The sequence below is a fragment of the Salarias fasciatus genome, chromosome 20, assembly GCF_902148845.1.
Source record: "Salarias fasciatus chromosome 20, fSalaFa1.1, whole genome shotgun sequence".
NCBI classification, from domain to species: domain Eukaryota; kingdom Metazoa; phylum Chordata; class Actinopteri; order Blenniiformes; family Blenniidae; genus Salarias; species Salarias fasciatus.
Window position 1 is genome coordinate 836,354 of NC_043764.1, and position 27,423 is coordinate 863,776.

At 43.6% G+C, this 27,423-nt stretch overlaps 2 protein-coding genes across 3 annotated transcripts in view; both read right to left on the reverse strand.

Moving 5' to 3' along the window:
• The window catches only part of LOC115408444 (natural resistance-associated macrophage protein 2-like), a 918,259-nt gene that overhangs the window by 310,812 nt on the left and 580,024 nt on the right, over window positions 1-27,423 (reverse strand). The gene's annotated exons all lie outside the window — the stretch shown is intronic.
• Window positions 4,271-10,076, reverse strand: LOC115408457 (uncharacterized). Its single transcript, XM_030119236.1, has 2 exons — window positions 9,227-10,076; window positions 4,271-5,024 (listed from the first exon to the last, which is right to left on the reverse strand). The coding sequence occupies exons 1-2, from the start codon at window positions 10,052-10,054 to the stop codon at window positions 4,698-4,700; spliced, it is 1,155 nt and encodes a 384-aa protein (XP_029975096.1). The 5' UTR covers window positions 10,055-10,076; the 3' UTR covers window positions 4,271-4,697.

Genomic DNA, 27,423 nt, shown 5'->3' on the forward strand with positions numbered 1-27,423 from the left:
CTGTCCGTGAACATAACACACTGGCTCCAGCCACCTATCTAATGTTAGAATGCCACCCTCAGGAATAACGGTGCAACAGCAAGCTTTAACTCAATAATGTTGAACTCCAGTCATTGCAGCATAAAACTACGTGGCAGAGGCCAGCCAAGGCAGCGCAAAGCTAACCGTGTGGAGTAAGGCCAAGCAGGGCCTAGTGGAAAAGTACCGTTTATTGTATTCAGTATTTGGAAAACAAATCAATAAATAAATAGCTGTCACAGACATAAGTTTTTAATCTGTTTGGCTTTCACGGTTCTCAGCACCAAAAGTTCCCAATCCCTAGTCTAATTCTCACATAACTCTCATATGTGCTCAGTCATGGTTCATAGTGGAGTTGCTAGAGCTCAAGGGATGTGCTCAAGAGAAATGCTTTCTGAATAATTGTTCCACTTTTCTATTCACTTCGGTGCAAGTTCGGTTACATAGGGGTTCATAAAAGCTTGTTTGGATTAGTTGCATGACCCGCCACAGCTGGATATTATCATGTTCTGGTGATCTGTTTGTTTCTTTATAGACCAAGAGACTACAGACACGATCTTCAAGGGACAGAACCAGGAAGAATAAAACCAGGAAGGCTGACCATCAAGTGGATCACTCAGAGAGACCGTCAGATTCAGCACTGAGTGACTCGGTGCAGGAAAACGATCAAAGAGTAAGCTCCAGCAGAAAACATTGCATTTTTACAGACCCAGTGTGTGATATACAGTGTCCATGGGCCTAACACTGATGTTGCGCCAATCACAATATAGAAGCAGCCACATGGTTTGAAATCCAATATAAACCAATGCACCCTAGTCTACAAAGGAGTGTGGGCATTGACAATTATGAATCATAGATTGAACTTAATAAAAAAACAGAACTGACACAAATTTTTGCACAAAGATGGACAGACTCCAACACTCTAACTTAATTTGTCAATCAATCATTTGGTCATTCACACTCACTTACACATGCACATGTGACTATTGTTTCCACTACACCACATAGTTTATAAATATGTGTCCCTTGGGTAGCTCCTGCAGAAAACTTTTTGGGAGGAGGAATACCTTTGTGCAACATTCTAATGTTGTAATCTATTGTTGTCCAATAGCATACACTTAAGCATGTGGGACAACGGCTCTACCAACCGAGCCATAGCCGCCCCCATATTGAAAGTGTGACCACGAACTATTAGCAACCTATAATTTGTCATATTGTCTATGGATTTTATTGTTTGATTGCATATTTCATTGTTCTCACCCATTTTATGTTTTTGTGCCATTTAATTATGGACAGGCAGAAGAACCAAGCTGCTACTCCACGGCGGCACCACCTCAGATGAGGAACAGAGAGGTGATGGTGCTGCATTCACCAGTATCCGATGATGTTGGCACTGGCAATCATATTTGTCAGTCTACGAGCCAGCATGAATCTGAAGATTTCTGTTCAAGGCCCTCATCAAGTTACAACACAGACCAGTTGTCAGATCCTGACAACGATGCCCTTGCCCTTGCCATAAAGGCATCTCTTGAAGACTCTGAGATACAATTTGGACCTGTTAGTGGTCCCGAGGATGGAGATGAAGACTCCACTCTTCCCTGGAATCCACAAGACTTCGACTTCATGCAGGTACTTTGTTGAACTTTTATTTGAAAATGGTTCCAATTTTTTCCATGTTATTTATTTATTTATTTATGTCATGATGTATTCATTCAGTTCAATTCAGCTCTATTTGTATAGCGTCACTTACAACACAGTCATTGCTAGCCTGCTTTTACAGAGAAAACCCAACAATTCCACATTAGCGAGCATAAGCAACTGTGAAAAGGAAAAACTCCCTGTTAAAATGAAGAAACCTACAGAATCAGGCTCAGAGGTGGCAGCTTTCTGCTATTCTGGTTGTGGTGAGGGGACAGAAGGAGAGACAAGGGTAGGACAGATTGATTCTCTGAAACAGCTCAACGTTGCTCTGTTCTATGCAGGTGGATCAACACAGGAGGCCTCAGATGACATACCTTGGGGATTGGGAGGGAGGGAGAGAGGGGGAGTGGTTAATGGCATGTAGCATTGAAACATGTAGGCTGGTTATGTGTTTTTAGGGAGAGGGAGAGAGAGATTGAAAGAGGGCATAGAGGTCAGATGAATAGGACGAGTGAGTCAGAGCCATTTATTATTTCCCACAGGCTAAATTGCTGTATTTAGATACATTGGTTAATCAAGGCAACAAGCACGAAGGCGACCCACTTCAACCATCTAAGCTCACCTGAAGTCTCTCAAACTGGCAACCTGAGTTGGAGGAGGACATTATGTGACATAATATTACTTATTGCACCTTTAAAACACACACACACACACACACACACACACACACACACACACACACACACACACACACACACACACACACACACACACCCCTAAATTAACTATTTCTACACTGTGTCCAGACTCGAGAAAATAAAGTAGTTGCGTCTTGGATCTGTATGAGTAAAATCTAATCAATGCCTATTTATTTTCATCAAAAATCACATCAACTTACAAGGTCTTTTTTTTTTAAATGTATTTCTTGCAGCATTCAACACCGAATACCGATCCTGCATGGCCAACCAGTCTTCCTGCATCATCAGACCGAGCAGAAAAAGAAGTCCACTATGTGAAATTAAGACGAGTAAACATTCTACGTGATGTCATTGATATTTTTGTGGATCCAGAAATAATGAATGTCAAACTAAGCATGGAGTTCCACAATGAGAAAGCTGTGGATGGTGATGGTGTGTCTAGAGAAGTGTACTCTGCTTTCTGGGAACATTTCTTAGAACAGTGCGAGGGGGAAGATGAACGAGTTCCCAGACTGCGACCTGACTTTTCCGAGAAAGAATGGCAAGCTGTTGGAAGAATTTGGTTGAAAGGATACTTAGACCACAACATCATGCCAAACCGACTGTCACCAGCTTTTCTTCTTGCATGTTTTCAAGGAGTCACCTCAGTCGACGAAGAACTCCTGATGTTGTCATTTGGCAAATTTCTGTCAGTCAGTGAGCGAACATCAGTTGAAAAAGCAATACAAGGCAACATTGATGAAACTGTGGAGGAGGATTTACTTGACCTCTTTTCAAGAATGGGCTCACATTGCTTGCCCCCTAAAGACAACATGCAGGCTGCCATTTTAACAATGGCACATAAAGCTCTTCTTCAAGAGCCAAAGTTCATCATAGATTGTTTTCACTCCACTTTTCAAGATGCTTTGCCGACACCCCTCACAAAAGATGCCATAGTGAAACTCTATGAATCTAAGTCAGCAACTAACAAGAAAGTGTCTCAGATGATTCAGCCATCAAGTGACAGTCTGAATGCACAGGAACAGACAGCTCTTAACTACCTGCGACGGTATGTGAGAGGCACTGACCAAAGGAATTTGGAGACGTTCTTACGCTTCTGCACAGGGTCGACTGTAATATGCAAGGAGAGAATTGAAGTGACTTTCAATGTGATGTGTGGTTTGAGTCGCAGGCCTGTTGCTCACACATGTGGAGCAGTTCTGGAGTTACCATGCACTTACAGCTCATACGCAGAGTTTCGCACAGAAATGGATAAGTTGCTGTCTGGTGATTGCTTTGCCATGGATATGCTGTGATCTGCATAAAATGCATTAATCGTGATGACTTTATCAAGGTGAAACTACTGGGTGCCTTCAAAATCCAGGTGTGCAAATATTAATGTCGGTGTTTTTTCAACCCTATTACCAATGTTTTGGAGAATTAAAAATTGTTCCTACATGATCATAGTTTTTTTTTTAAGTTATTACTCATTTAAGTAAACAGGAAAAGTCATTCAGGTAGGCACAATATAAAAACAATTGTTAAAATATTTCAACGTTCGAATGGAAAATGAAAGCACTGAACATGCCATGTTATTTTTTGTTGGTGACATCCATGGTGAGGCTGTTGCCTTCTTTTAACTGCCACCACATATTTTTTCTAAACATTTGTATGGCTGTAACAGATGGGTGTGCTGAAATATCTACATGTTGTGAGTCGAACACTTCAGAATGTTTATTCTGTTCAAGTTCAGAATGTTAATTCAGTTGAATTTTCTGAGACATAGCATCTTTGAACATCCTTTCATTAAGCTACATGTATTTTCAAATGTTCACATGGTTTTATTCTGAAAGTACAGTCCAATGTTCAGTGAAATGTTTGCAGCAAGTACCAGTTTTAATGAAGCATTGTGTATTTACATTTATTAATTGGAACATTCTTCAATAAACAGAAAAGACAAAGCTGTTTGGCATCTCTCTCTCTCTCTCGATTTGGATAAAATGAAAAGTTCTATTTACAACCACAATTATCAAGTATGCTTTGTCATGCATGGAGTCCTTTCCTTGATGGAGACCAGGCTTCGTGGTCCAAATATGGGCAGTTTCATCACACACTATGTTGGCCAGGTGATCTACATCACGTTCAGCGAAATTGTTCGCGTGGCAGTCAGAATTCAGATCAGAAGAGTCATTCAACAGCTATTCTGTCTGTCAAAACAGTCAAGGACAGTATATTTCTTAATATTCCAGTACCATTTTCATCACTAATTAAAAAAAAACCAAATGGAACAATAGTCTATCCTTTTGGCTTTAAAAGCACCAAGGAAGCTGCATCTTTTGTTATCTTTCTTTTAGTGGTAAATTAGAGAGAGGATCTGATTTGATTCCTCAATTCCAGGTACAAATCCAGTGCTTCATAAGCATCAGCTGGCAGATGCAACTGTGACTCCACCATCAGAATGTTGCAGAGGTTGTAGATGTCTGCGTCACATGGCACTGATGGTCGAAATGTGCTTTCACTTCGACACAGCTGCACATCAGCACTGTCCACCAGAGAAATGCAGTCTTCAGTTGAGTAGAGTTCTGGGAACATGTACATGACTCTGGGCCGACCACTGGGTACCCGGTCATTCCTGGATGGTCTGATGACGTGTGAATCCCACACACGGATGGTCTCATCCAGTTCATCCTGAAAAAAACAAACATACAAACAAAACATATTTAATACACAGATTAAAATATGTTGTATGATGTAATTATTGCATTGAAATTAAGTGCTTTGGTGATACTGTGTATTGTTAAAGTCATGCCAATAAATCAATATGAATTTATTATTAGAAAGTAAGACATCACATTAACTGATATTCCCATGTCAGTCTTGGGTAAGTTATCAGAGAACTCATGTGAAATATATTAATTTATGGCATAAGCAAAAAGGTCAACAATACTGCAATGTCAACAATGTCAACTTTGTGGTGTGAGTAGAAGAATTACAGCAGTGACCCTGATATAGAAGACTGTTTTTTTCATATTGTGCAAAAACTGGGGCCCTCCTTAAAGTCAGGTCATCTAATGTTTGGGTCAGTTTGATATTTTATTAGTCCCACAGTGGAATTTCTGTTTTTCACCCAATACAAACATGCATACACACAGCTTTATAGACACAGTGTAGTGGAGAGAAATTATGGAGTGATGACTGTAGCCTATTCACATTCATATTTCGGGACTGAGTGACATACGTTATTTCTCATTTGCCGCCGCACACAGACCGTCTCTCTCTGTTTCCTCTCTGCCTCTCTCATCCCCAACGTTCACGATTGAATTGCACTTGCACCGTTGCCATAACAACTGTTCTGTTGAGGCAACGGTAGTCTACTATTGATGAAGTCACCCGGTGGCGACAGATGTTGAGACATTAGGGTTTATCATGGAGTGGCTTGAAAGCTTAACAACTCCAGTACAAGTACATGAATTTATAAACAAGGCAAAAATCTTATTAGTGTATTGGTTCATTGTAACTTCTTTACATGTATCGGGGTTCTTAATGACACTGGTTTGCACGATTATATAAACATGTTACATAAACTGCACTGATGGGTTCATTAGCTTTTATTTAATTAGTTGTATATGTGGTCACTGCGGTCAAGCTTGCCGGCGCTCTGACAAACAGTCAAGTGAGCTGACACGTTTATTATAATTTTTTGTATTAAAATTTTATTTTTCTCAATAGCTCCCAGGTTATTTGACGTATTCATCTCAAATCACTTGTGTATCACATTACTGAAGTCTCTTTCAGACACACCTCTTTGTTTTAGCTGTAAATATTGTAAAAAGAAAATTATATAAGCAATGCAGTATTTGAGCTCAATACCTCCCTGTTCATTTGACCTATTGACTGAAAGTCAGCATTAACACAATAGCTTTTCTTACTTTGTTGTTCAGTTTTTTTTTTATCAGCAGTACTCGTGTGTCTTCTATTAATACTGAATAAGCTTGTGATCTGTGGCACTTGACCTTTTGCAATCCTCACGGTTTACTGCGGTCAAGTGAGTCGGCGCTCTGACAAACACAGTCAAGTGAGCCGACACGTCATTAAGCGGTGCGCACATATTCTCTGCATTACGGTAAAAGCGGAACCGAGAGGATTGTGAAACAAACGTGGATCACAACTCACCTTAATAATGAATAGGAGACACATGAATACTGTCAGTGAAAGCAAGACTGACCAACAAAGTACATTGAGGAAAGCTTATGCTAATTGGGATTTTCAGTCAATATAGGTCAAATGAACAGAGTGATAATGAGCTCAAATACTGCATTTCTCTTTTTTTTTCAATATTTAAAGCTAAAACAAAGAGATGTGTCGGAAATAGACACTAGACTAATGTGATTCACAAGAGATTTGGAATTAATAGGTCCAATAACCTGGGAGCTATTGAAGATACAGTCTCTTTTTTTCATAAAAATATTAATAAAAACTTTTAATAACTTTCCCCAAGAAAACAAAGAGCTGTGTCTCAACCAGGAGCTACAGTAATGTGATTCACAGGTAATTTGGAGTCAATAGGTCCAATCACCTGGGAGCTATTGAGGAAAAAGTTTCTTTTTTCCATAAAAATATTAATAAAAATTATTAATAACATTCCCTGAGAAAACAAGGAGCTGTGTCTGAACCACACACTACAGTAGTGTGATTCACGAGTGATTTTGGGTCAATAGGTCCAATAACCTGGGAGCTATTGAGGAAAAAACTCATTTTTTCATTAAAATATTCATAAGAAATTATTAATAACATTCAACAACAAAACAAAGAGCTGTGTTTGCACAGCACACTGTAGCAATGTAATTCACAAGTGATTTGGAGTCCATAGGCCAATTAACCAGGGAGCGATTGAGAAAAACACTGTGTTTTTCATAAAAATACTAATAAAGATTATTGGTGATGTTACAGGCTAAAACAAAGAGGTGTGTCTGAAAGAGAAACTACAGCAATGTGATTCACAGGTAATTTGGAGTCAATAGGTCAAATAACCTGGGAGCTATTGTGCTTAAATATTGTATTTTTCACAAAAATTATTAGGAACAACAACAGAGTAAACAAAGAGCTGTGTCTGAACCAGTCAGTGTAGTAATGTGATTCCCAAGCTATTTGAGATCAATAGGTCAAATAACCTGGCAGCTATTAAGAAAAAAACTCTATTTTCCCAAAAACTATTAACAAAAAATATTTGGGCCATTAACAGAGCAAACAAAGAGTTGTGTCTGAACCAGTCTAAATCAGTGTAGTAATGTGATTCATAAGTGATTTGCAGTTAATAGGTTGAATAACCGGGGAGCTGTGGAGTTAAAAAAATGATATCTTCAACATTGTCATTTTTAATATTTGTATGAAAAATACAGTATTTTGGCTCAATAGCTCCCATATTAAAAGACCAATTGATCTGAAATCACTTGTGAATCACATTACTACAGTTTCTGGTTCAGACACACCTCGTTGTTTCAGCTTTTAATATTTTCAGTCATTTTTATTCATATTTTTATTAAAAATAGACATTTTTTCTCAATAGCTCCCTGGTTATTTGACCTATCGACTCCAGATCACTTTTGAATTACATTGCAACAGCGTGCTGTTCAGACACAGCTCTTTGTTTTCTTGAGTAATGTTATTAATAATTTTTATTAATATTTTTATAAAAATATATTTTAGCTCAATAGCTCCCAGGTCATTGAACCTATTGACTCCAAATCACCCGTGCATCCCATTACTGTATCTTCTGGTTCAGACACAGGTCTTTGTTTTCTCAGGGAAAGTTATTAATAAATTTTATTAATATTTTGATTGAAAAAAGGAGTTTTTCCCCAATAGCTCCCAGGTCATTGAACCTATTGACTCCAAATCACCCGTGCATCCCATTACTGTATCTTCTGGGTTAGATACAGGTCTTTGTTTTCTCAGGGAAAGTTATTAATACATTTTATTAATATTTTTATGAAAAAACAAGAGTTTTTCGTCAATAGCTCCCAGAATATTGGAGCTATTGACCCCAAATTACCTGTGCATCCCAATACTGTATCTTCTGGTTCAGACACAGGTCTTTGTTTGCTCCAAAAAAGTAATTAATAAATTGTATTAATATTTTTATGAAAAAAAGAGAGTTTTTCATCTATAGCTCCCAGGTCATATGACCTATTGACCCCAAATTACCTGTGCATCCCATTACTGTATCTTCTGGTTCAGACACAGGTCTTTGTTTTCCCAGGGAAAGTAATTAATAAATTTTATTAATATTTTTATGAAAAAGCTTTTCCTCAATAGCTTCCAGGTTATTGGACCTATTAACTCCAAATCTCTTGTGAATCACATTACTCGAGTGCGTCTTTGAGACCCATGTCTTTGTTTTAGCTTTAAATATTGTTCAAGAATTATAATGTTTTGAAGAGAAATGCAGTATTTGAGCTCATTGTCTCCCTGTTCTTTTGACCTATATTGACTCAAGCATAAGCTTTCCTGAACGCATTGTGTTGGTCAGATTTGCTTTTATTCACAGTATTCATGTGTCTCCTATTCATTATGGTGAGTTGTGATCCACGTTTGTTTCACAATCCTCTCAGTTTCGCTTTTACCGTAATGCAGAGAATATGTGCGCACCGCTTCATGACGTGTCGGCTCACTTGACTGTGTTTGTCAGAGCGCCGACTCACTTGACCGCAGTCACGGTTTCGCTTTTACCGTATGTGCGCATTAACTGTGTCTGATCACTACTGTTATTATACAAACGTGCAGTGAAAAAAACAGCCCGAACAACGTATGATTTGTGATGCAGTGCAACACTTTGGACAGTAGAATTCAAAACAACACGAAACACAATATAATGCATATAAAATGCCTACCTGGATGATCCCCATGAAGCAGAACTGAATTAGACTTTTGTCTAAATATTCACCGTCGAACAAACCACGGTCCTTCAGATCAACAAACAGAGTGATGTAAAAATCCATAGATTCCTTCCTGAGGGATCCCCACCAACTTTCTATCCTCTGGTTTGCCGTGCTTGCCCCTTCAATGTAGCTGTCGATAGAAGAGCCATCCTGTATGTTGCGACGGAGAAAACGCTGAAAGTCTCTGACTTTAACATTCTCTGTGCCCAAGTCGCCTCTCGCAATCCTTGGACAACCACCAAGTTTCTCCACTGCCTCTATGTAGTAGCCTCCAACGATTTTGGGATCACTGCTTGTCGTAAAAGCATTCATCCAAATGATTTTCCGTGAAAACCCGTCAATGCAGCCGTTGATACAAATCCCAAATGGCTTGAGTTTATCGTAGGAGTCCAAGTGCCAAATAAAATTCGGTCCTCTTGCAAAATAGGATCGGCGCAACAGACGCCTGGATGCCCTGAGTTCAACACCCCGTGGGTCCAGTTCTTTTAGAATCAAACGCACGTCTTCTTTGCGGACACGTAATCCATTCTCCTGACATTTTGCATACATCCACCTATAACCATGTAATTGTCCAGAAGCTTGCAATTGTTCCTGAATGAAAGTAATTATTCGATCGTAACTGGCATAGTTCTTCCTCCGAAACAGGCCATAGGATCTCAACAGCCGTTTCAAATGTCGTTCGGAGACAATAAAACGGTGGCGACTTGCAAGCAAAGTAGTAATGTCCTTGTGATGAAGTCCAAGGTAAAAATACAGCTCAACCAAATCCTGTAGAGTCATTTCGAAGCCATAATGGAGCAGGATGTACTGTATCGTAGTCTCCAGTTCGAGCAACAGATGCACGTACTTCCTGATGTATTTACGTGAGCGTGGAACTTCTGCGCGCTCGCGTAAAGTTGTTTACGTGAGCACGTAAAAGCTTTACGTGCGCACGTAAACAACTTTACGCGAGCGCGTAAAAGTTCTACGCTCTCACGTAAACAACTTCACGTGCGCGCGTAAAAGCTTTACGTGCTCACGTAAACAACTTTACGCGAGCACGTAAAAGTTCTACGTGCGCACGTAAAAGCTTTACGTGAGCACGTGGAACTCACTTAAAAAAATAATTTTTCCCTTAAAAAAATAATTTTTTTGATGTCCCTTTAGGGGCTCTGTAAAAAACTGTTCTTTTATGCTGTAATTTTTTTTCTATTAATGCACTTGAGTATTGATTGAGTTGGGATTGAGTATAACAATAAGTAGAATACGGTGACTATGGTGGGCCAGACTCGGCCCACGCAAGGTTCGCCGCAACCAACAAGGGGAGCACTGGACATCTGGGCCGGGCTCGGCCCATGCAACGCTCGCCAAGCCCCACGTCGAGCCCGGCGCGGGACGTCTGGGCCGAGCCCGGCCCACTCAACACTTGCCAGTGCCGTAACGGAGCCGTAAGAGCCAAAAGTGGCCCACGTTAGGCCCAAATGTGTCTGGTTACGCCAGGAACGCACTGGACGCGGAAGTGCCGCACGCCGCACGCCGCACGCGCCGCGAACGTCTCCGCATCTCCGCTCCCAACGGAGCTCCTCCAATGGGGTGGGGGCTGGGCGGAGCTAGCTAGGCGGAGCCTTGGGGAGATGCTACATGCTAACGCTAGTTTTCCAAGATCGCCAACCCGAGCTTTAAAACAGACCCACAGTAACCGACTGGGTTATGTGAAAAAAAGGAAAAAAAAATCTACGTCAATTTGTTTCCATCACGTGACTCCGGACGGGCGACCGTGACCGGAGGCGCTGGCGAAAGGTGATGTTTTGATCATGGATCCAAGTAAAAGCCTGAAGAAGCATCAGGAGCCCAGTTTAGAAAAAGAAGAAAAGATAAAGGTGTGCATATTTCTATGAGTGATGTGAGTGATTTTATAGGCCATTCATTATTCTTTTGCTAACATGTTGAGCCACAGAAGACGACTGTATCTGGTATTTAGTTTTGCTGAACTACCAACTATTGTCACTGAGGCATGGTGTCATGCAGCTGGTTTCACCCAGAGGCAGCCTGGTACAGTTTGTGTTTCTAATGGAAGAGGAAGTGTCTCTCTGGACTTGCCATCATCAGCATCAATCAGTTGCAAAAGAGATATCGCATCATGATATCATTGATGAATTTGCACCAGTGAAGGCAAGAAAAAAGAAGTTTTGGGCTGCATTTCACACCTGTTGTTAATGTCGGTTCTAAACAGGGTGGAAAAACCCAGGTTGAAAAATAGTTTACTGCAGGATTTTCTTTTCTTTTCTTTTCTTTTTGCTTTATTCATTTTCAATTTATATGCTCTATTTTATTTATTGATTTTGTTTTTTCTTTGTTCTTGTTACTTCTTTGTATTTAAGATTATACATAGAGTTGCCTTTTTTACTTTGTTCAGATATTATTCAAGCATGCACAATTTATAAACTGTATTTTATTTATTAATCTTGTTTATCCTTTGTTTATATGTTTAAGATTATATTTAATAAAATAATCCAAAAGTAATATAATGTACTTCTATATATTGTTGTTTTGGTGGCGGGGTTTGGTGGTACGTTTTTGTTGGGCGTGGGGCGGGGCTGGGGGCGGGGCTGGGGGGGCCTGGGGGGGCTGGGGGCGGGGCTGGGGGCGGGGCTGGGGGCGGGGCTGGGGGGGGTTGGACGGCTCTCGCCCAGGGCGCAACTGCAGCCAGAGCCGCCTCTGCCACAGCCCCTGCCTTTTCAAAGCCGCTCTAAGAAATGTAATGAAGGAGCTGACTGTCCCACCTGACGTGACCTTCCTCCAACACGCCGACGACATATTGATCGCCAGCCCATCAGAAGAAAAAAAGAAAAAAAACACAGCTGATCTAAACATGATGATTAAAACTGCAGGAAGCAGAAACGACTCCCACCCGCTGTGGAGGGAGAAAACACCTCGATCAAAGTTAAACAGCGGACGCCATCGAAGCAGGACGACCGAGCTGCGTACGGGGGGTGACGCCACCGCAAACTCCTTTCAGAAACAACTCACATAACCACGGGACATGAAACTGACGCACACACGAACCATGCAGTAAGACGTTTCATTACAAGCCAAAGACTTTCACTTTCACCAGCCGAGGAGGCTGCAGAGCGTTCTCCTTCTCCATCAGACCGACACTCGCTCTGAGGCAGCCGACAGCACGGCCAGAAGGAACCACATGACCGCCAACAAGTCACAGCAAGAATATCAACACACGACCCTGAGCACAGAAGAAGTGATCAGACCTGACCTGACGTTACTGATGATGGACAGTCTCTGCTCTGAACGCAGGTAAAATAATGAGACGTCAGGAACCTCAAGCTCTTCTGAATTCATTTAACTGGACACTAAAAAAGCGTCAGCGTGACCCCGTGACCCCGGGGTCAGTGCCTCTTTAGTGGAGTAAAGCCATAATTACTAATGATTAGGAAATCTGCTGAAATTATTGCCTAATTTGATATTATTTTGAATATTTTTGGGGTGTTTTGGATTTTGTCTGAGATTTAGACAAACTTAAAGAGACGATTTATTTGCTCACTGAACTGATAAAAAGACAAAGATAAAGTGAATACGGCACACTAATTTAGGAAAAAGAGATACATGAATATATAAAAAATACAGCGAATGGAAAATTGATTGATCAATAAAACAGTAATATGAATTAAATACTTAAAGGTGTGATGTAGGATGTATTTGCTGTGAGCTCCGGGTGGATCATCGCAGCCGCTGGTGGTTCTGTCCGTCAGTCATTCTGCTGAGCTGCTTTGGTCCGGCGCTTCTTCGTGCTGCGCGTTCACGGCGTTTCTGTAGCCCTGAGCGTCGGTTCCAGCAGCACCTGCCGACGGCGAGTCTCACATCATGAAACTGGAACTGTTTCGGAAAACGAGCTTTCTGAGCGAGGCCGATGGCAGCAGCCGCGAGCCGAGGCGCTTCCTCCGGAGGAGCGGCAGAGACGGCAGGGCGGTCTGGAGCAGGCGCTTTGTCAGAAGGCGAGGGACAGACGCTAGGCTTCGTCTTTTTGAGAAAATCCTGTATTACACCTTTAAATTACACTGCTGAATAAACTAAACGACTAACAGGTGAAACATGAGCAGACCTCCATCACTGACAACTGAGAACAACAGCATGGAGACCTGCAGGGAAAGACAGCCGGACCAGGGAAAGACAGCCGGACCAGGGAAAGACAGCCGGACCAGGGAAAGACAGCCGGACCAGGGAAAGACAGCTGGACCAGGGAAAGACAGCCGGACCAGGGAAAGACAGCCGGACCAGGGAAAGACAGCCGGACCAGGGAAAGACAGCCGGACCAGGGAAAGACAGCCGGACCAGGGAAAGACAGCCGGACCAGGGAAAGACAGCTGGACCAGGGAAAGACAGCTGGACCAGGGAAAGACAGCTGGATCAGGGAAAGACAGCCGGACCAGGGAAAGACAGCTGGATCAGGGAAAGACAGCCGGACCAGGGAAAGACAGCTGGACCAGGGAAAGACAGCTGGATCAGGGAAAGACAGCCGGACCAGGGAAAGACAGCTGGACCAGGGAAAGACAGCTGGACCAGGGAAAGACAGCTGGATCAGGGAAAGACAGCCGGACCAGGGAAAGACAGCTGGATCAGGGAAAGACAGCTGGATCAGGGAAAGAGCAGCACTCACACACACACACACACACACACACACACACACACACACACACACACTCAGACACACTCACTCAGACACACTCAGACACTCACACACTCAGACACTCACACACACACTCAGACACTCACACACACACTCAGACACTCAGACACACACTCAGACACTCAGACACACACTCAGACACTCAGACACACACTCAGACACTCACACACACACTCAGACACACACTCTCACTCGCTCAGCTCAGCTCGCAGAGAGAATAGAGCGGAGCGCCGCGGTCCCCGGCGAGCCGCCACCCTGCTGTATGAGCCGTCAGGTTAACGGGGCGCCGGTCTGACCGTCGGAGCGGCGCGTCCTGTGAACCAGGCGTTTGTCCCCCGGTCGGCGGCCTGCCCAACCATGTGAAAGACTCCCTCTCTGTCAATGATAAAGAATCCTTTAAGAAACTCCTGGATCCAGACAGGGATCCGGATCTTCACCAAAACTTAATGGATTCTAAGTGAGCCCAGGACCCCCCTTTCCACTAAGTTTCATTGTAATCCGTCCATTACTTTTTCCGTAATGTTGCTAACAAACCAACCAACAAACCGACATGATTACATGACCTCCTGGCGGAGGTAAATATAGTAATAGTAAGACTAAAATGATTTTTGGACACTCGTAATGATTAGAAATGATTAGCATTAAAAACCCTAATATAAGTTTTTATTTGGTGTACCAGCATTAGAAAATAGCTTGCATGCTTATTATTTTATACAAACCAAACTGTGCAAACGGCTGGAGCGGTGATCTGTGGTGATTCAGGGTTCAGAGCTCAGAGGAAAGGTTTTCCGTCAGTACGGAGGTGGACAGGCCCAGGTCAGTGGAGGGACGCTTGCTAATTTTCTCTTTTATTTTTACCTTCTTATTTTTATTCTTTTAATTTTTCTCTTCTCATCTTCTTTCCCGACACATGCAGATTTCCAGGGGTCCAGCAGTGGAGAGCGCCTGCTGCTTCAGCAGGCTGACACGGTGGCCCTGGCACCGAGAGGGGGCGGGGCTACGCCATGGAGGATTGATGACAGGCTATTTTACCTGCCTCGGCATACACATTAACGCACACACACACACTCACACACATTCATTTTTGGTGATATGATGAAATCGTATCAAAGGGGGGAGCTGTTCGGGATATACTTTAATTAGCACTCCTACCCTGGAACAGTTATACGAGGGAGAACCGGAAAAAACCGGACACTGGTTCTAACTTTTAATGTGTTTTATTGTAACAGTTATTCAGAGCTGCCGCCTTCACAGTAATCCCCGCTGGTCTGAATCCACCGCTGCATCCGAGTTTTCCAGCTTTCAAAGACATTTGAAAACTCGTGCATAAGGATGCCGTGCAGTGCGTCCTTCGATTTTTGTTTAACCTCCTCGACGTCCTCAAAGCTCCGCCCCTTCAGCTCTTTCTTCATTCTTGGGAAGAGAAAAAAGTCCCACGGTGCTCAGTCCGGCGAACAGGGCGGATGAGGCAGCAGGTCATCCCGTTTTTCTCCAGGAGCTGCATTACAGGGCCCGGTGCGCCGGCGCGTTGTCGTGGTGCAGCCGCCACTCGCCGTCCCGCCAGAGCTCCGGAGCTGCTGCCTCCCTGCTCCTCGGAGCCCCTCAGGACCTGGTGTGGTGGTCCTGGTGAACAGACTGCCAGGCGGCTCAGACTCGCTGTGTTCGGCTTCCAGAAAAAAGATCCTGGCGGATCTTCTCCTGCGTGCCTGAGGATGCGGGTGGTCCGGAGCGGGGCTGGTCTTCAGTGGACATTTCGCCCCTTTTAAAGCCCATCCCACTGGAGAACCTGCGTTCTCCCAGGGCACCGTCTTTATACGCCTCCTGGTGTGTCTGACGCTGTTTTTCCCAGCAGAAAAAAATATTAAAAATCGGATGCTTGCGCGCTGATCGCGTTTAGTGATGAGTTCCGCCATTTTGTGCTTTTCCGAAGACGGGGGTCCTGCTGTGCTGACGTCGGCGCTGTGTGTGCTTTCCCTGTGTGACTTTGTGAGACGATACTTAGCAGAGATCTGCACAAGAACCTGCTGTAGCGAGACTGAACAACCACGACTCTGAAATCATTCTTGTTTTAATTTTATAAACACGATCCGGTTTCTTTCCGGTCCCCCCTCGTATTAACGGCTCATCAGGCCGTTCCTGAGAGAACTACACCAAGGTTAGAAGATGTTCTGCTAAAGTGTAAACACACCCACATGTTCCGGAGACACCAACACACACACACACACACACACACACACACACACACACACACACACACACACACACACACACACACACACACACACACACACTAGTGTTCCAAACATCCTGGATCAGGATGTCAGCTCTCGGTTGGCAGCTGACATCAACACCAAACTGTCCAACAGCGAACACAGTCGGGGCTCCGCCCAGGACAAGATGGAATCACAGCTCCGTCTCTGAACCATCAGAGGTGAAATCGGGGTGAAATCCTGCAGATCTTTCCGGTAAGGTCCAGCTGAGCATCACATCTGGCTGTACTGAAATAAACGGGAACAATCTGAAGCCAGTCGTTTTGGCGTTCTTCATACCGAGCACAGAATCAGTGCCGGACGGAAGTCCAAGGCTCCAACAGGACCCAACAGGACCCCCCAGGACAGAGCTGGCCTTCTGGATCAGCGATCAAGCTCGATCAAGCGGCGTGCCACAGGGGTCCATCCTTGGGCCACTTCTCTTCTCTTTATATCTGCTTCCGCTGGGATCTGTTCTACGGAGGTTTCGTGTGTCCTTCCATCTTTACGCCGATGACTGTCAAATCTGTGAACCTCTGAAGTGTGAGGATTCATTCACTGCTGCTCAACTTCTGGAGAGCATTAACGCGACTGAGGACTGGATGTCAGAACATTTTCTGTGTCTCAATGATAGCAAAACTGAGGTTCTTCTGGTTGGTCCTACCCAGAGGAAAAGAACATTCAAAAAGAGATCTCAAAAATGTTTCAGTTACTTCTCCTAGACAACTCTGAGATCTGTGTGACACCAAACTGAGACTAAGGTTTATTTCTCCTGTGTCTCATTTCTGTCTGCAGAGCAATAAGATGCACTAAATCTCAGTTTAGTCTCCTTTAAACTTTCAGAAGAGATCTCAACAAGCTCTGATATAATTCTCAGAGTTTCTCAACCGTTGTGTCTCTTTGTGATCTCAAGGCAGCGAACTCAGAGCTCTCTCTGTGAACTCCATCTGTTCTCATCCCAGCTTCAGGTCGTGCTTCTCATACTGAGCTCAGACAGAACGAATGGAGAGATCTCTACAAGCGCTCCCTCAGCTCTCAGACTCAGATCAACGTTTGGTTGTTCTGAATCGTGTTGACTGTATTGTAATCCACATATTGTTTTGATTAAGTATTACTGCACGCAGAATGAATTGATTGAAAATTTATGCTTGCAGGCTGCAAAGACCTTCTACTTTTACAGTAATTAAATGTTGTATGAATAATTTTAATATTCCATGATACATAGTTAATTTTTTATGAACCACTTAAAACACATTGTAAAATAAAAACAACGGCAATTACTTGCGAACTTGAGAGCAATAAAGTCACTATTTCAACAAAGTACAATATCAGAATAAAGCCCTGTTTATTAGCAGTGTGAATGTAGTTAGGAAAATAACTCCCTAAACAGTAAACAGAATGCCACACTTTGGATATTTGTATTGCGGAAATTTAATTTTACAAAATGCCAACAAAAAACAAAATCTGTTTCACTGGACATCTCAAAATCAATAATATAACAATATGAACACATGTACATGGAACATAGCAGTTATAACAGTCTGTCAAGTTCATGAAACTGTATTAGCATCCAGCAATGTAGCCTCAGAACAAAGAAAATACATTCCAGCTGATTAAAGTTTAACTGCCAAGACCTCTGACCATTACCGGCGTCAGAAGACTCTCTGCAACAGGAACTGGTGCATTTCTGTAAAGTGGATGATCGACAGTGTTTGCAGAGCTTTTGGGTTCTGTCCCCTCGTCTTGGTTCACCTCTAAACCGTCCTCAAATGACAGGTCATCCTCAAATAACACATTTTCATCTAAAGTTCCTTCTTCAACAGATTCAGGCAGGTGGTCAAATGTATGTATGTGAAAAGGCTGTTGGGGCTCTGATGGAAGTCCAGAGTGGTGCGTCTCACTTGTATGTCCATAGCACTGGGATGTATGGTTTGCGTTATGGAGGTCGCACAAACACGTGATGGAAGAGTCTTCCACGTCAGCAGCGACATCAGCTTCACGACTAGAGGAACTGGTCTCTTGCTCAGTGCAGCAGTCATCTGACCTTCAGTTTGTTGATTCTAGAAAAAAAGTTGAAACGTATTTGGCAAAATGTTAGAAAATGTGTTTTCTTATAACAATGAGTCATTTTTACAGCTGAAGTTGAAAAGCAACATGTTTATTTTTCATTGTACTTCTGCTAAACACTTCACTAATTACAACACTATTGAAGTGTTACAGTCGCCTGAGCTGCAAGTAAAACCTTCACACATCAAGTGAGGTTAGTGATTTATTGGATACATTTACTTTTCTTTCTTTCTTTCTTTCCATTTAAAGCTTTGCATCATGCAGTTTCCTACATGTCTAACAGAGTCAGCTGTTTACATGTTTGCTCGTTTTCCCTCTGTTCTGCAGTGCTTGTGTGTCCTGCTGAAAACAGAGAGAAAAAAAAATTTAACACTGTGCAATTTTAAAAGGCATACCTGGGTAAAACTAATGCAGTATATGGGAAATGCTGCTGTAAATCCTCCCTTCGTGTGTATTAAGATGTTCATATTTTATTGAATCTGTTTGAGAGAGGTAATAATTTACTTTGTAATTACTTTGTATTTTCTGGTGCTGCTGAACTGTACCAGGTTATACTCAGACATGCTCTTCATATTTTGTTAACCCTATATATAAAAGCAATCTTATCAGACTGTCATTTCAAACCAAATTAGGGATGCACATGGTTAACCGTGTAACCGTTAACCGATAACAGGAACTTTGACCGGTTAATACTATCGGTTAATTTTTTTTCAGCTCCAGCTGGAGGAGCTCTCCACAGCGCCGAGCGTCTTCCTGCAGCTGGCGTTACGTTACAGATATCAGTGACGGCGCTGCAGACGACTCCTTCAGTCACTGATTAATTCCAGGGGCCTTCATGTTGTACAGTCGGAGGGTGTGTGTCTTTGTGCGCATTGACGCATGTGGCACAAAACCGGCGTTACGTTGAATATTATGTTTTATCTCCAGACGCCGCGGGTCGTCCAGATTCACAGTGAAATGGTTCAGTATGAAGCCGCAGCATCCAGATCAACATTAAGCTCCATCAGAACGGTTTAAAAATCAGATTTCAGAAGCTAAAACTTTATTTAGGAAATTAATCAGAACACACAAAAAGAATCTCCAGCGCGCTCACTCTCCACATCATTTAAAAAGCAACAGGAGACGATTGAAGCCTCCAGTGCTGTTAGTTACATCTAAATCTTGTAGCTTTTCTTACATTTTAGATGAGAATTTGCTGTCATTGTAAATCTGCAGTTCAGCACCGGACAGCGCCGAGTCCGTCTCTCACTCGGAGCCACATTTCCGTGTCGGAATGGAGGGACGTCTGCGTGTCGGAATAGCGGTATTCCGGAATGGTGATGTGTCTAAACGGCGGTGCGTCGGAATGTCGGAGCGGCAGCATGGAGCCGCTCAGCAGGGCGTTTAAAGGTCGTCCTGCTTCGCGTGGCTTTGGAGCCTCGGCGCTCCACCGCTCCACGCTGTGCGTTCAGGCGCAGTGTTCCACACATCCTCCACAAGCTTTTCCGGCTCTACAGACTGTTTCTCTGCTCCTTTATTACAGATTATTTAGAGAAAATGAAGCACATATATTGTCAGTATGTTGTCATTTAATAGTAAAGTTTATTTAGCCTTTTTTTTTCTTTTTTCTGAATGGCGGGGCGGCGCCGGAGCGACTCCCTCGGCAGACCTTCTCCTCCCTCCAGACAGGCTGCTGTCTCCGTCCACGAGATGCCGTCACTTTTACCGTCATGTTTTGTTTTCTGTGGCGCTCTGGCGATGCGTATACCGGCGCCACCTGCGCGCAACGCGGTCACAAATTCTGGCTGCTGCGCGGACGTCCGCAGATCGGTCCGCGCAGACCAATGCGCAACACACACCCCGCAGACATGTGAAGCAGGACGGGCCTTAAATCTGATCGGTTAACGGTTATTAACCGGTTAAAGGGCGTCGGTTAACGGTATAAAAAATATATAAAATGTGCATCCCTAAACCAAATTTAATTGTTGTATATATAAAATTATTGAGGAATGTTGTTAGAAGCAGTGTAGCTGAAAGAAGAACATAACAGCTGAACAGTTTTTTTTATAAAATACCCAAAAATCATAATTAAATAAAAGGAAGCATGTTAAAATATGCCTTGACGCCTAAAATGGATCTCTGATTGTTGAGACCTGCAGAAACTCTGTTGCCACTTTATTGCAGAATTTAATTATTTAAAATGTGTAGATAATTTACTGAACTGTTGTAGCAACCCACTATTTAAAACTAATCAATTTGAGACAAAGTAAGACCAGGTGACTACAGTAAAATGCTGAAATATTAATACAATATTTCCATCTAACAACATAATAATAAACCAAAAAGTGACATAAAATACTCCCCACAACACAGCTACACACAGTTCATTACCCCATTCTTCCCTACCCTGTTCTGAGCAGTTCATTGATTTAAACATTGATAATAATAGTGAACTTACTTTGTGTAGCGCCTTTCATACAAGAAGTGCTTTACAGCAAAGAATTTCAGCACCAAGTGCTGCACAAAAAATATCTATTAAAAAAATAAATAAAATGCCTAATCATTAAATAATGAAATAGAATAAAAACAAAGTGCATAAATGAAATCAGATACAGTTAAAAGAGTCACATAAGTGAAGAAGTGTGAAACAAATGCGAAAAGAATAAAGTTAAAGCGGAACGGTCGTTTTTACAATCTGGACCTTATTTCACATTCGTCACAACATTTACTCACCCGTTTGACTTTCGTGTGGTTTGCAGTTGGTTCGGAGATAATTAGCTCCTCCCATATCCATATAAGGCAGTGGGCGGGGCACCGACGTGCCGCCGTTACAGACGCTCTTTTCTCTTATGTTTGTTGTGGGGTGGTAGATACATGTACATTTATTAAGTCAGCATCACTTAGCGCTATGGGGAAGTCTGTAAACCGGCTAGATTGAGCAACTCTCCGGGAACTCTGAAGCGATGATGTCATCACTCTGCGCCGTGGCGCACATTCATTCTGTTTGTTTACATGGAAGCAGCGTCTCTGCTCTGCAGTCAGACCACGGCATCTCCATCGGCTTTTTTAGGCAGTCAGAGTTTATTTTCAGCTGGTTGTAACTTTGGTACAATGGTTCCAGTGTGAAGATATCCTGCTGTGAAAGTGAAATGACCAGCTGGACGTCACTGAGCTCACAGGCTCCCACTGCGTGACGGGATTTATTGAAGCTATGGCTAATAGCGCTCAACACGGACCCCAGCATCAAAGTTCAAACTTTACGACGTTTGGATTATCGGGGGTGTAGTGCCCACTTCACATCTGAGGACTTCTTCCCAGTTCAGGAAAGAAATGAAGGCCAGAAGATCCAGAGAATGAACCTCAGAAAGAATGCCATCCAGCGGCTGCAGGAGGAGGACAGGTCGAGGTAACGTGATGCTGATAATATTCATTTTTTTCTTTACTAATGGAGATACTTTCATCATCCAGCGTGATCCAATTCCAGAATGTGGAGAACCATGTTTCAGTTCGCCTGAGTCGACAGAAGACGCATCATGGAAGCCATGCAGGGCATGCAAGGCAGAGGTGGACCGATTACTGGAGGAGAAGGCCAAACCACCGGATGTGCTCTGTGGTCTGAGTAAGTACATTTTGTCTCTCTGTTGCAGTTTTTCCTAAGGTACCCAATGGCTCTTCAGTACACACATGCACTGTAAAATGAGTTGTAATACAAACAATGTGGACGATAATCAAGTGTCATCAATTGTGGAACATTAAATTGTAATTATGATTTGTAAACTTCTACTGAGTTTTGTTACGTTACACACTGGGAGTTATTTGGTTCTTTAGTTAAAACTTATAAGCTTTAAACAGTTTGATAAAAAATCTTAGCCCACCATGAAATCTTGATTATTTATTTTTTTTACTCTCTTCTCTTCATTTTGAGTTTGATTGCTGCTGTGTCCCTGTAAGGTAATTCATCTTTTGTGTCACAGGTGGTGAGCACCTCGAGGCATTCGAAAGCTTTCTGGACAAAGTGGAACAGATCCAACCTCAGGCTGGTGTTGGGGCTCCAAAAACCGGATCTGGGAAGCAAGAGCTGTATCCAGAAAGTGGCCTCTTCTTGTCCTCTACCCGCCTGGCTGCAATCCATGCAGAAGCAAAGAAGGACTGCCTTCGCTTGCTCCATCTTCTTTTTGATGAATTCTTTACTGCAGAGCAGTGCCGAAATGCTGTGGCGTTCGGGAAACACGGAAAGGTGCCAGATGGGAAGACAGTCCTGGAGAAGTTCAAAGTCAGTGGGATTCTAGGTAAGTACACTGCTCATTTGGTAGTTATCTATTTATGGAAATGTTATGGAAAAGTTGTGGAAATTCATTAGTAAATGTGTGGGAACCCATTATAGAGAGCAAAAGTCACGCCCACCCATCCCTTGGGACCTTATTTTGGGGAAAAAAATGTATGACAGTGAACGGTAAGACGCAACTTATCTTTTGATCCTGTTTTGATTGTGTCATGAATCACACACATGCGAGGGCGGACCCAAAAGAAACCGGAATTTGGTCATAAAATACTAATAATAATGAGTTCTGACTTCTGGCCGTCAGATGTGCTGCAGGTAAGCCTCGTGCACATCTGTGAGAAATCTGAGCTCCCAGAGTGACACTGAAGTCTGTCAGGAGCTATTTATAGTAACAGAGGGCCGCGCCCCTCTGCGATTTCCCCAAAATGGCGACAGTGACTGTGAAGCCAGAGCAGCGCGCGAACTTCAAATTCTGCTTTTTGCTGGAAAAACAGCAGCAGAAACACTCAGCTTGTTGCAGCAAGCCTACAAGGATGCTGCTCTGGGGAGACTCAGGTCTGTGACTGGTTCGGGGGTTTGAGAAGGACCAGATGTCCATTGAGGATCAGCCCACACCGGGACGACCCTCCACCTCCCGCTCAGCCCAAACTGTCGGGAAATTGAAGCGGCTGTGACGGCGGATCGACGCAGGAGCATCGGAGAGGTGCTGATCTGACGGGGGCTCCTGGACTTCCTGCCAGAGGATCCTAAGCCGGGATTCGGGGCAGCGCCGGGTCTCTGCCAAAACGGTGGCGCCTGCTCACACCGGAGCAGGAGGACACCGGCGTGGACGTGTTCCGGCAGACCAAACGGCAGCTGGAGGACGACGCTGGGCTGTGGTCCAAGGTCGTCACCGGGGACGAGACGAGGCGCTGCGGTCAGATCCAGAGACCAAGCAGCAGTCCAGCCAGCGGAAACGCCACGGATCCCCTCGGCCAAAGACAGCGCGTCAAGTCCGCTGAGCCGTCAAAACAATATCCGATCTGCTTCTTCGATGTGCAGAGTACTGTCCACAGCGAGTTTGTCCCTCCAGTCCCTCTAACCTAAAGAGGCTCCAGGGTTCGATATTTGGCCTTTAAGAAGCTGGAATCTGATTTTTTTTCACTTATTAGTTGACAGCTAATAGTTGCAGCTCCAGAGAATCAGTTTAATATCATTTTTTTGTTGTTCAAAAATGCTTCCTCTTCTTAACACGCATCCAACCATCAACTTTTTCAACATAAAAAACACATTATTTTCAGAAATAAATTTGTTCTAATTCTAGTTTTTATTGCTAGTTTGTTTCTCTTTCTTGTGCCCCTTCTCATATTCATCAACATATCTGGCCACATTTGACATAGTTTCTGAAGTGTTGGAACCCCATGCATTACAGAGCTGCATTTGAAGCTGTGAGTGTTTCAGTGTCAGTGTTTTACTGAATTTCCTCCTGTGTGAACCATCGACATATTTCAATTTTGTGATATCAGTATTTTTAACAAGCTCTCCATACTGTCTTGCTAACTGCAGTTACATTATGCGATTTGTAATTTGTGCTTTCTTTTCTTTCTTTTCTTCTAGCAGGCGCTGTGGTACGCTGGATGGTTGGACACCGGTGGAGAAAAGTAAGGTCAAGAAAGCCTTCATAAACAAATGCTGCATCAGAGCCACAACGCTGTGAAGTGTTCGATGTGGCATACTCATACAGACACTTGTTAAAATGACCGTGTTCAAAAAATCCCTTCTATGCAGATGCTCCATGTGTGCCTTCAAGACTGGAGTTGTTCAACGTTGTGCGTTGGTTCAGAGTGTGAAGTTGTGCCGGCGCTGCACTGATAGAGCAATGTCAGTGTCTGAAAACACATTTTCACTGAGGCACATTTATTGTTCAGGTTTTATGATGACAATGATGCAATAGCTTTTTCTGACTTTAAATGTTAACACTGTTGTTAAATTGAATGTTATTGTTAACATTATTACAGCTACAGTACTTGGATACTGAAAATACTCATAGTCACTGCAATTAACTGTTGAGTACTGCTTTTTGAATTTTAATAAAGATCTAGATGACTTTGTTCATCCCAAAAGGGAAATTCATTTGTCTGTCAGCTCATCTGTTATTGGCTATAGAATTGTAAAGCCTGATGGTGTTGGGTACAGAGATCATGTATTTCTCTCCGTCCTGCAGCCGAGAGAGAGAGAGAGAGAGAGAGAGAGAGAGAGAGAGAGAGAGAGAGAGAGAGGCCATCACCGTACTGAGTGGATGATCTGTGTTTAGAAGGATAAATCCAGTCAGGTGGGAGGAGAGGGTCATAACTGAAGTCACCATATAGTATTTTAGTGTGTGTGTGTGTGTGTGTGTGTGTGTGTGTGTGTCTCATATTGCTCCTTAGTAGCTCCAGTATTGCTCATTTTCTTTTCCACAGGAGAAATAAAGGAGCCATTGAAAACACAGAATTGAGATTAGCAGGGTTTCTCCCATAAGTCTCAAGTGTGACTCCCTCTAATTATTCTGTCTCGCCTATTTCTCCTGGTGAATTTTAGGAGAAACATATGAGAAACATTCTAGACAAAGCAGAAAGTAAAATGAGGCTGACATGAGAATCTGAAATTTGCCTCCTGAGCTGTAGAAGAGCAAACTTTGAGCAGCAAAATGTTCCTCCGGGTAGTGAGGCCAGCAGTAAACCAGTTAACTCGGGGCCTTTGACTCAGTTTGTTCAGTCCACTGTTTCCAGCCTGGGTGTTAAACTGGACCATGAACTCGACCCTGATAAGCAGGTTAGTGCTGTTGTGAAGTCAAGTTTTTTCCATCTGAGACAACTCGCTACGGTAAAATCTTTCCTCTCAAAACACAATTTTGAAACATTGATTCATGCTTTTGTTTCAACTCGGCTGGACTACTGCAGCGCTCTGTACGCCGGCATTGAGGAGAGGTTACTGAAGCGTCTGCAGCTCGTCCAAAACGCCGCCGCTCGCCTTTTAACTGGCCACGAAGATACGACCACATGTCGCCAGTGTTGTCGTCTCTTCACTGGCTTCCTGTCCGCTACCGGATTGATTTAAAGTTCTTTTATTTGTTTTCAAACCTTTGAATGGTCTTGCCCGTCCATGTTTGTCTGAACTGTTGGAGCCTCGTGTGCCGGGACGTCGTCTCAGATCAGCAAACGAGGCTCTACTGGTGGTTCCTGACACAAATCTCAAACGTAGGGGTCATCGAGCGTTTTCTACCGCCGGTCCGAAACTGTGGAATGATTTACCTCTGAGCAGAAAGCAGTCAGATTCTCTTCCTGTTTTTAAGTCCCGTCTTAAAACTCACTTATTTTCTTTGGCTTTTAACGAGTCTGAGACTGTATTTTACTGAGAAGCTGTCAGTGTCGTCTTATTCATATTTTCATGTCTATTTCTATTGTTTTTATTTTGAGTCTGTACAGCACTTTGGTCAACCCTGTTGTTTTTAGTAGTGCTTTATAAATGAACTGGACTGGACTGGACTGGACTGGACTCCCTCCTGTCAGCAGCTGAGCTGCCCCCCCCCCCCCCAGCAGACCCTACACCACAGAGTCCTAGAAGGTCTCCAGGAGGCCCCTGCACCCCGGCAGACCTCCGTCTCCTGAGCGGCGGTCTGTCTGGGACGTCCTGTAGACCGCCTGGCTGTGGTCGGACCAGTCCAGTTCACGGTTGAGGGGAGAGTCCAGTCTCTCAGTGTCCCTGCCCTGGATGTTCTCCGTGTTGGGGGTTTTAACGGCGCCTGCAGAAATCCACCACCAGGTCTCTGGTCTTTCTAGAGTTGATCTGGAAGCATTTCTACTGGAACCAGTCCACAAAGTTCTGGATCAGTCCTCTGTCCTCCTGATCATGGCGTATCATCGGTACAGGATCACTGGATAAACTACGTAAAATGACCGTCGTCTTGTACACACTGGCACTGATCATCATGCCGCTCCACGGAAGCTGGTCTGCCGCTACTCCAGAAAGCCTGGCTCCGCCTCAGCTGCTGGCGCTGGCGCCGGAGACATGCAACGCCGCTATGTTCCTGGAGGCAGTTTAGAATATTTACCCACGTGTTGGATAAAGGGAAGGCTGCCGCTCCGAAGGCAGCGCGCCGACCAACACGGGACGTGTCTGGACGGCACGGGAAGTCCTGCTCTGTGGAGACGTGCAGCCAAACCCCGGACCCTCATCGGCAAAACGGGCTCCAGGTAAACATGACGTCCAACACGGGCGCCTCACCACCACCGGACAACACCGCTAAAAACTGTTTAACACGGATACAGACTGCCTTCGCTTCAAACTGTGGAGCGCACCGAGCCCTCGTGGCTTCTCAACAACCACGGATAAAACTCTTCCAAACGGTGAATCACGCGAACTTGTTGTGGAATCCTGCTACAAAACCGAAGGGTGTCTTTGGAGGACATGTAAATGTCCAAGGTATCGTCTCAAAGTTTGAACAATTGAACACTTATTAACAGACAGTAATCTGGACTATTCACGTGTAAGGGAAACTTGGCTGCGTCCTGCTAGGCCTCTGTCAGGATTCATGATGCCAGGCTACAACGTTTATAGAACAGACAGAGAAAGTGGAAAAGAGCGGGGAGGTGTTTTAATATACGTCAAGGAAACTATCCAGAGTAAAGAGCTAGACCTTTCTCATCATAAACTGGAGTGTGTGGGGGCCACAATGACACTTTCTCAGGAAATGTCCTTTGTAATTCTTGCTCTATACCGTCCTCCTAAAACCCTCAGTGAGCTTTATCCTAAATTGTTTGATATACTTAAAAGGTTTGAAGGCAAAGACATTTTACTAATGGGGGATTTCAATATAAACTGGTGTAAATCAGACGAAAAAGGAAAACTGGAGGATATAATGAAAACACAT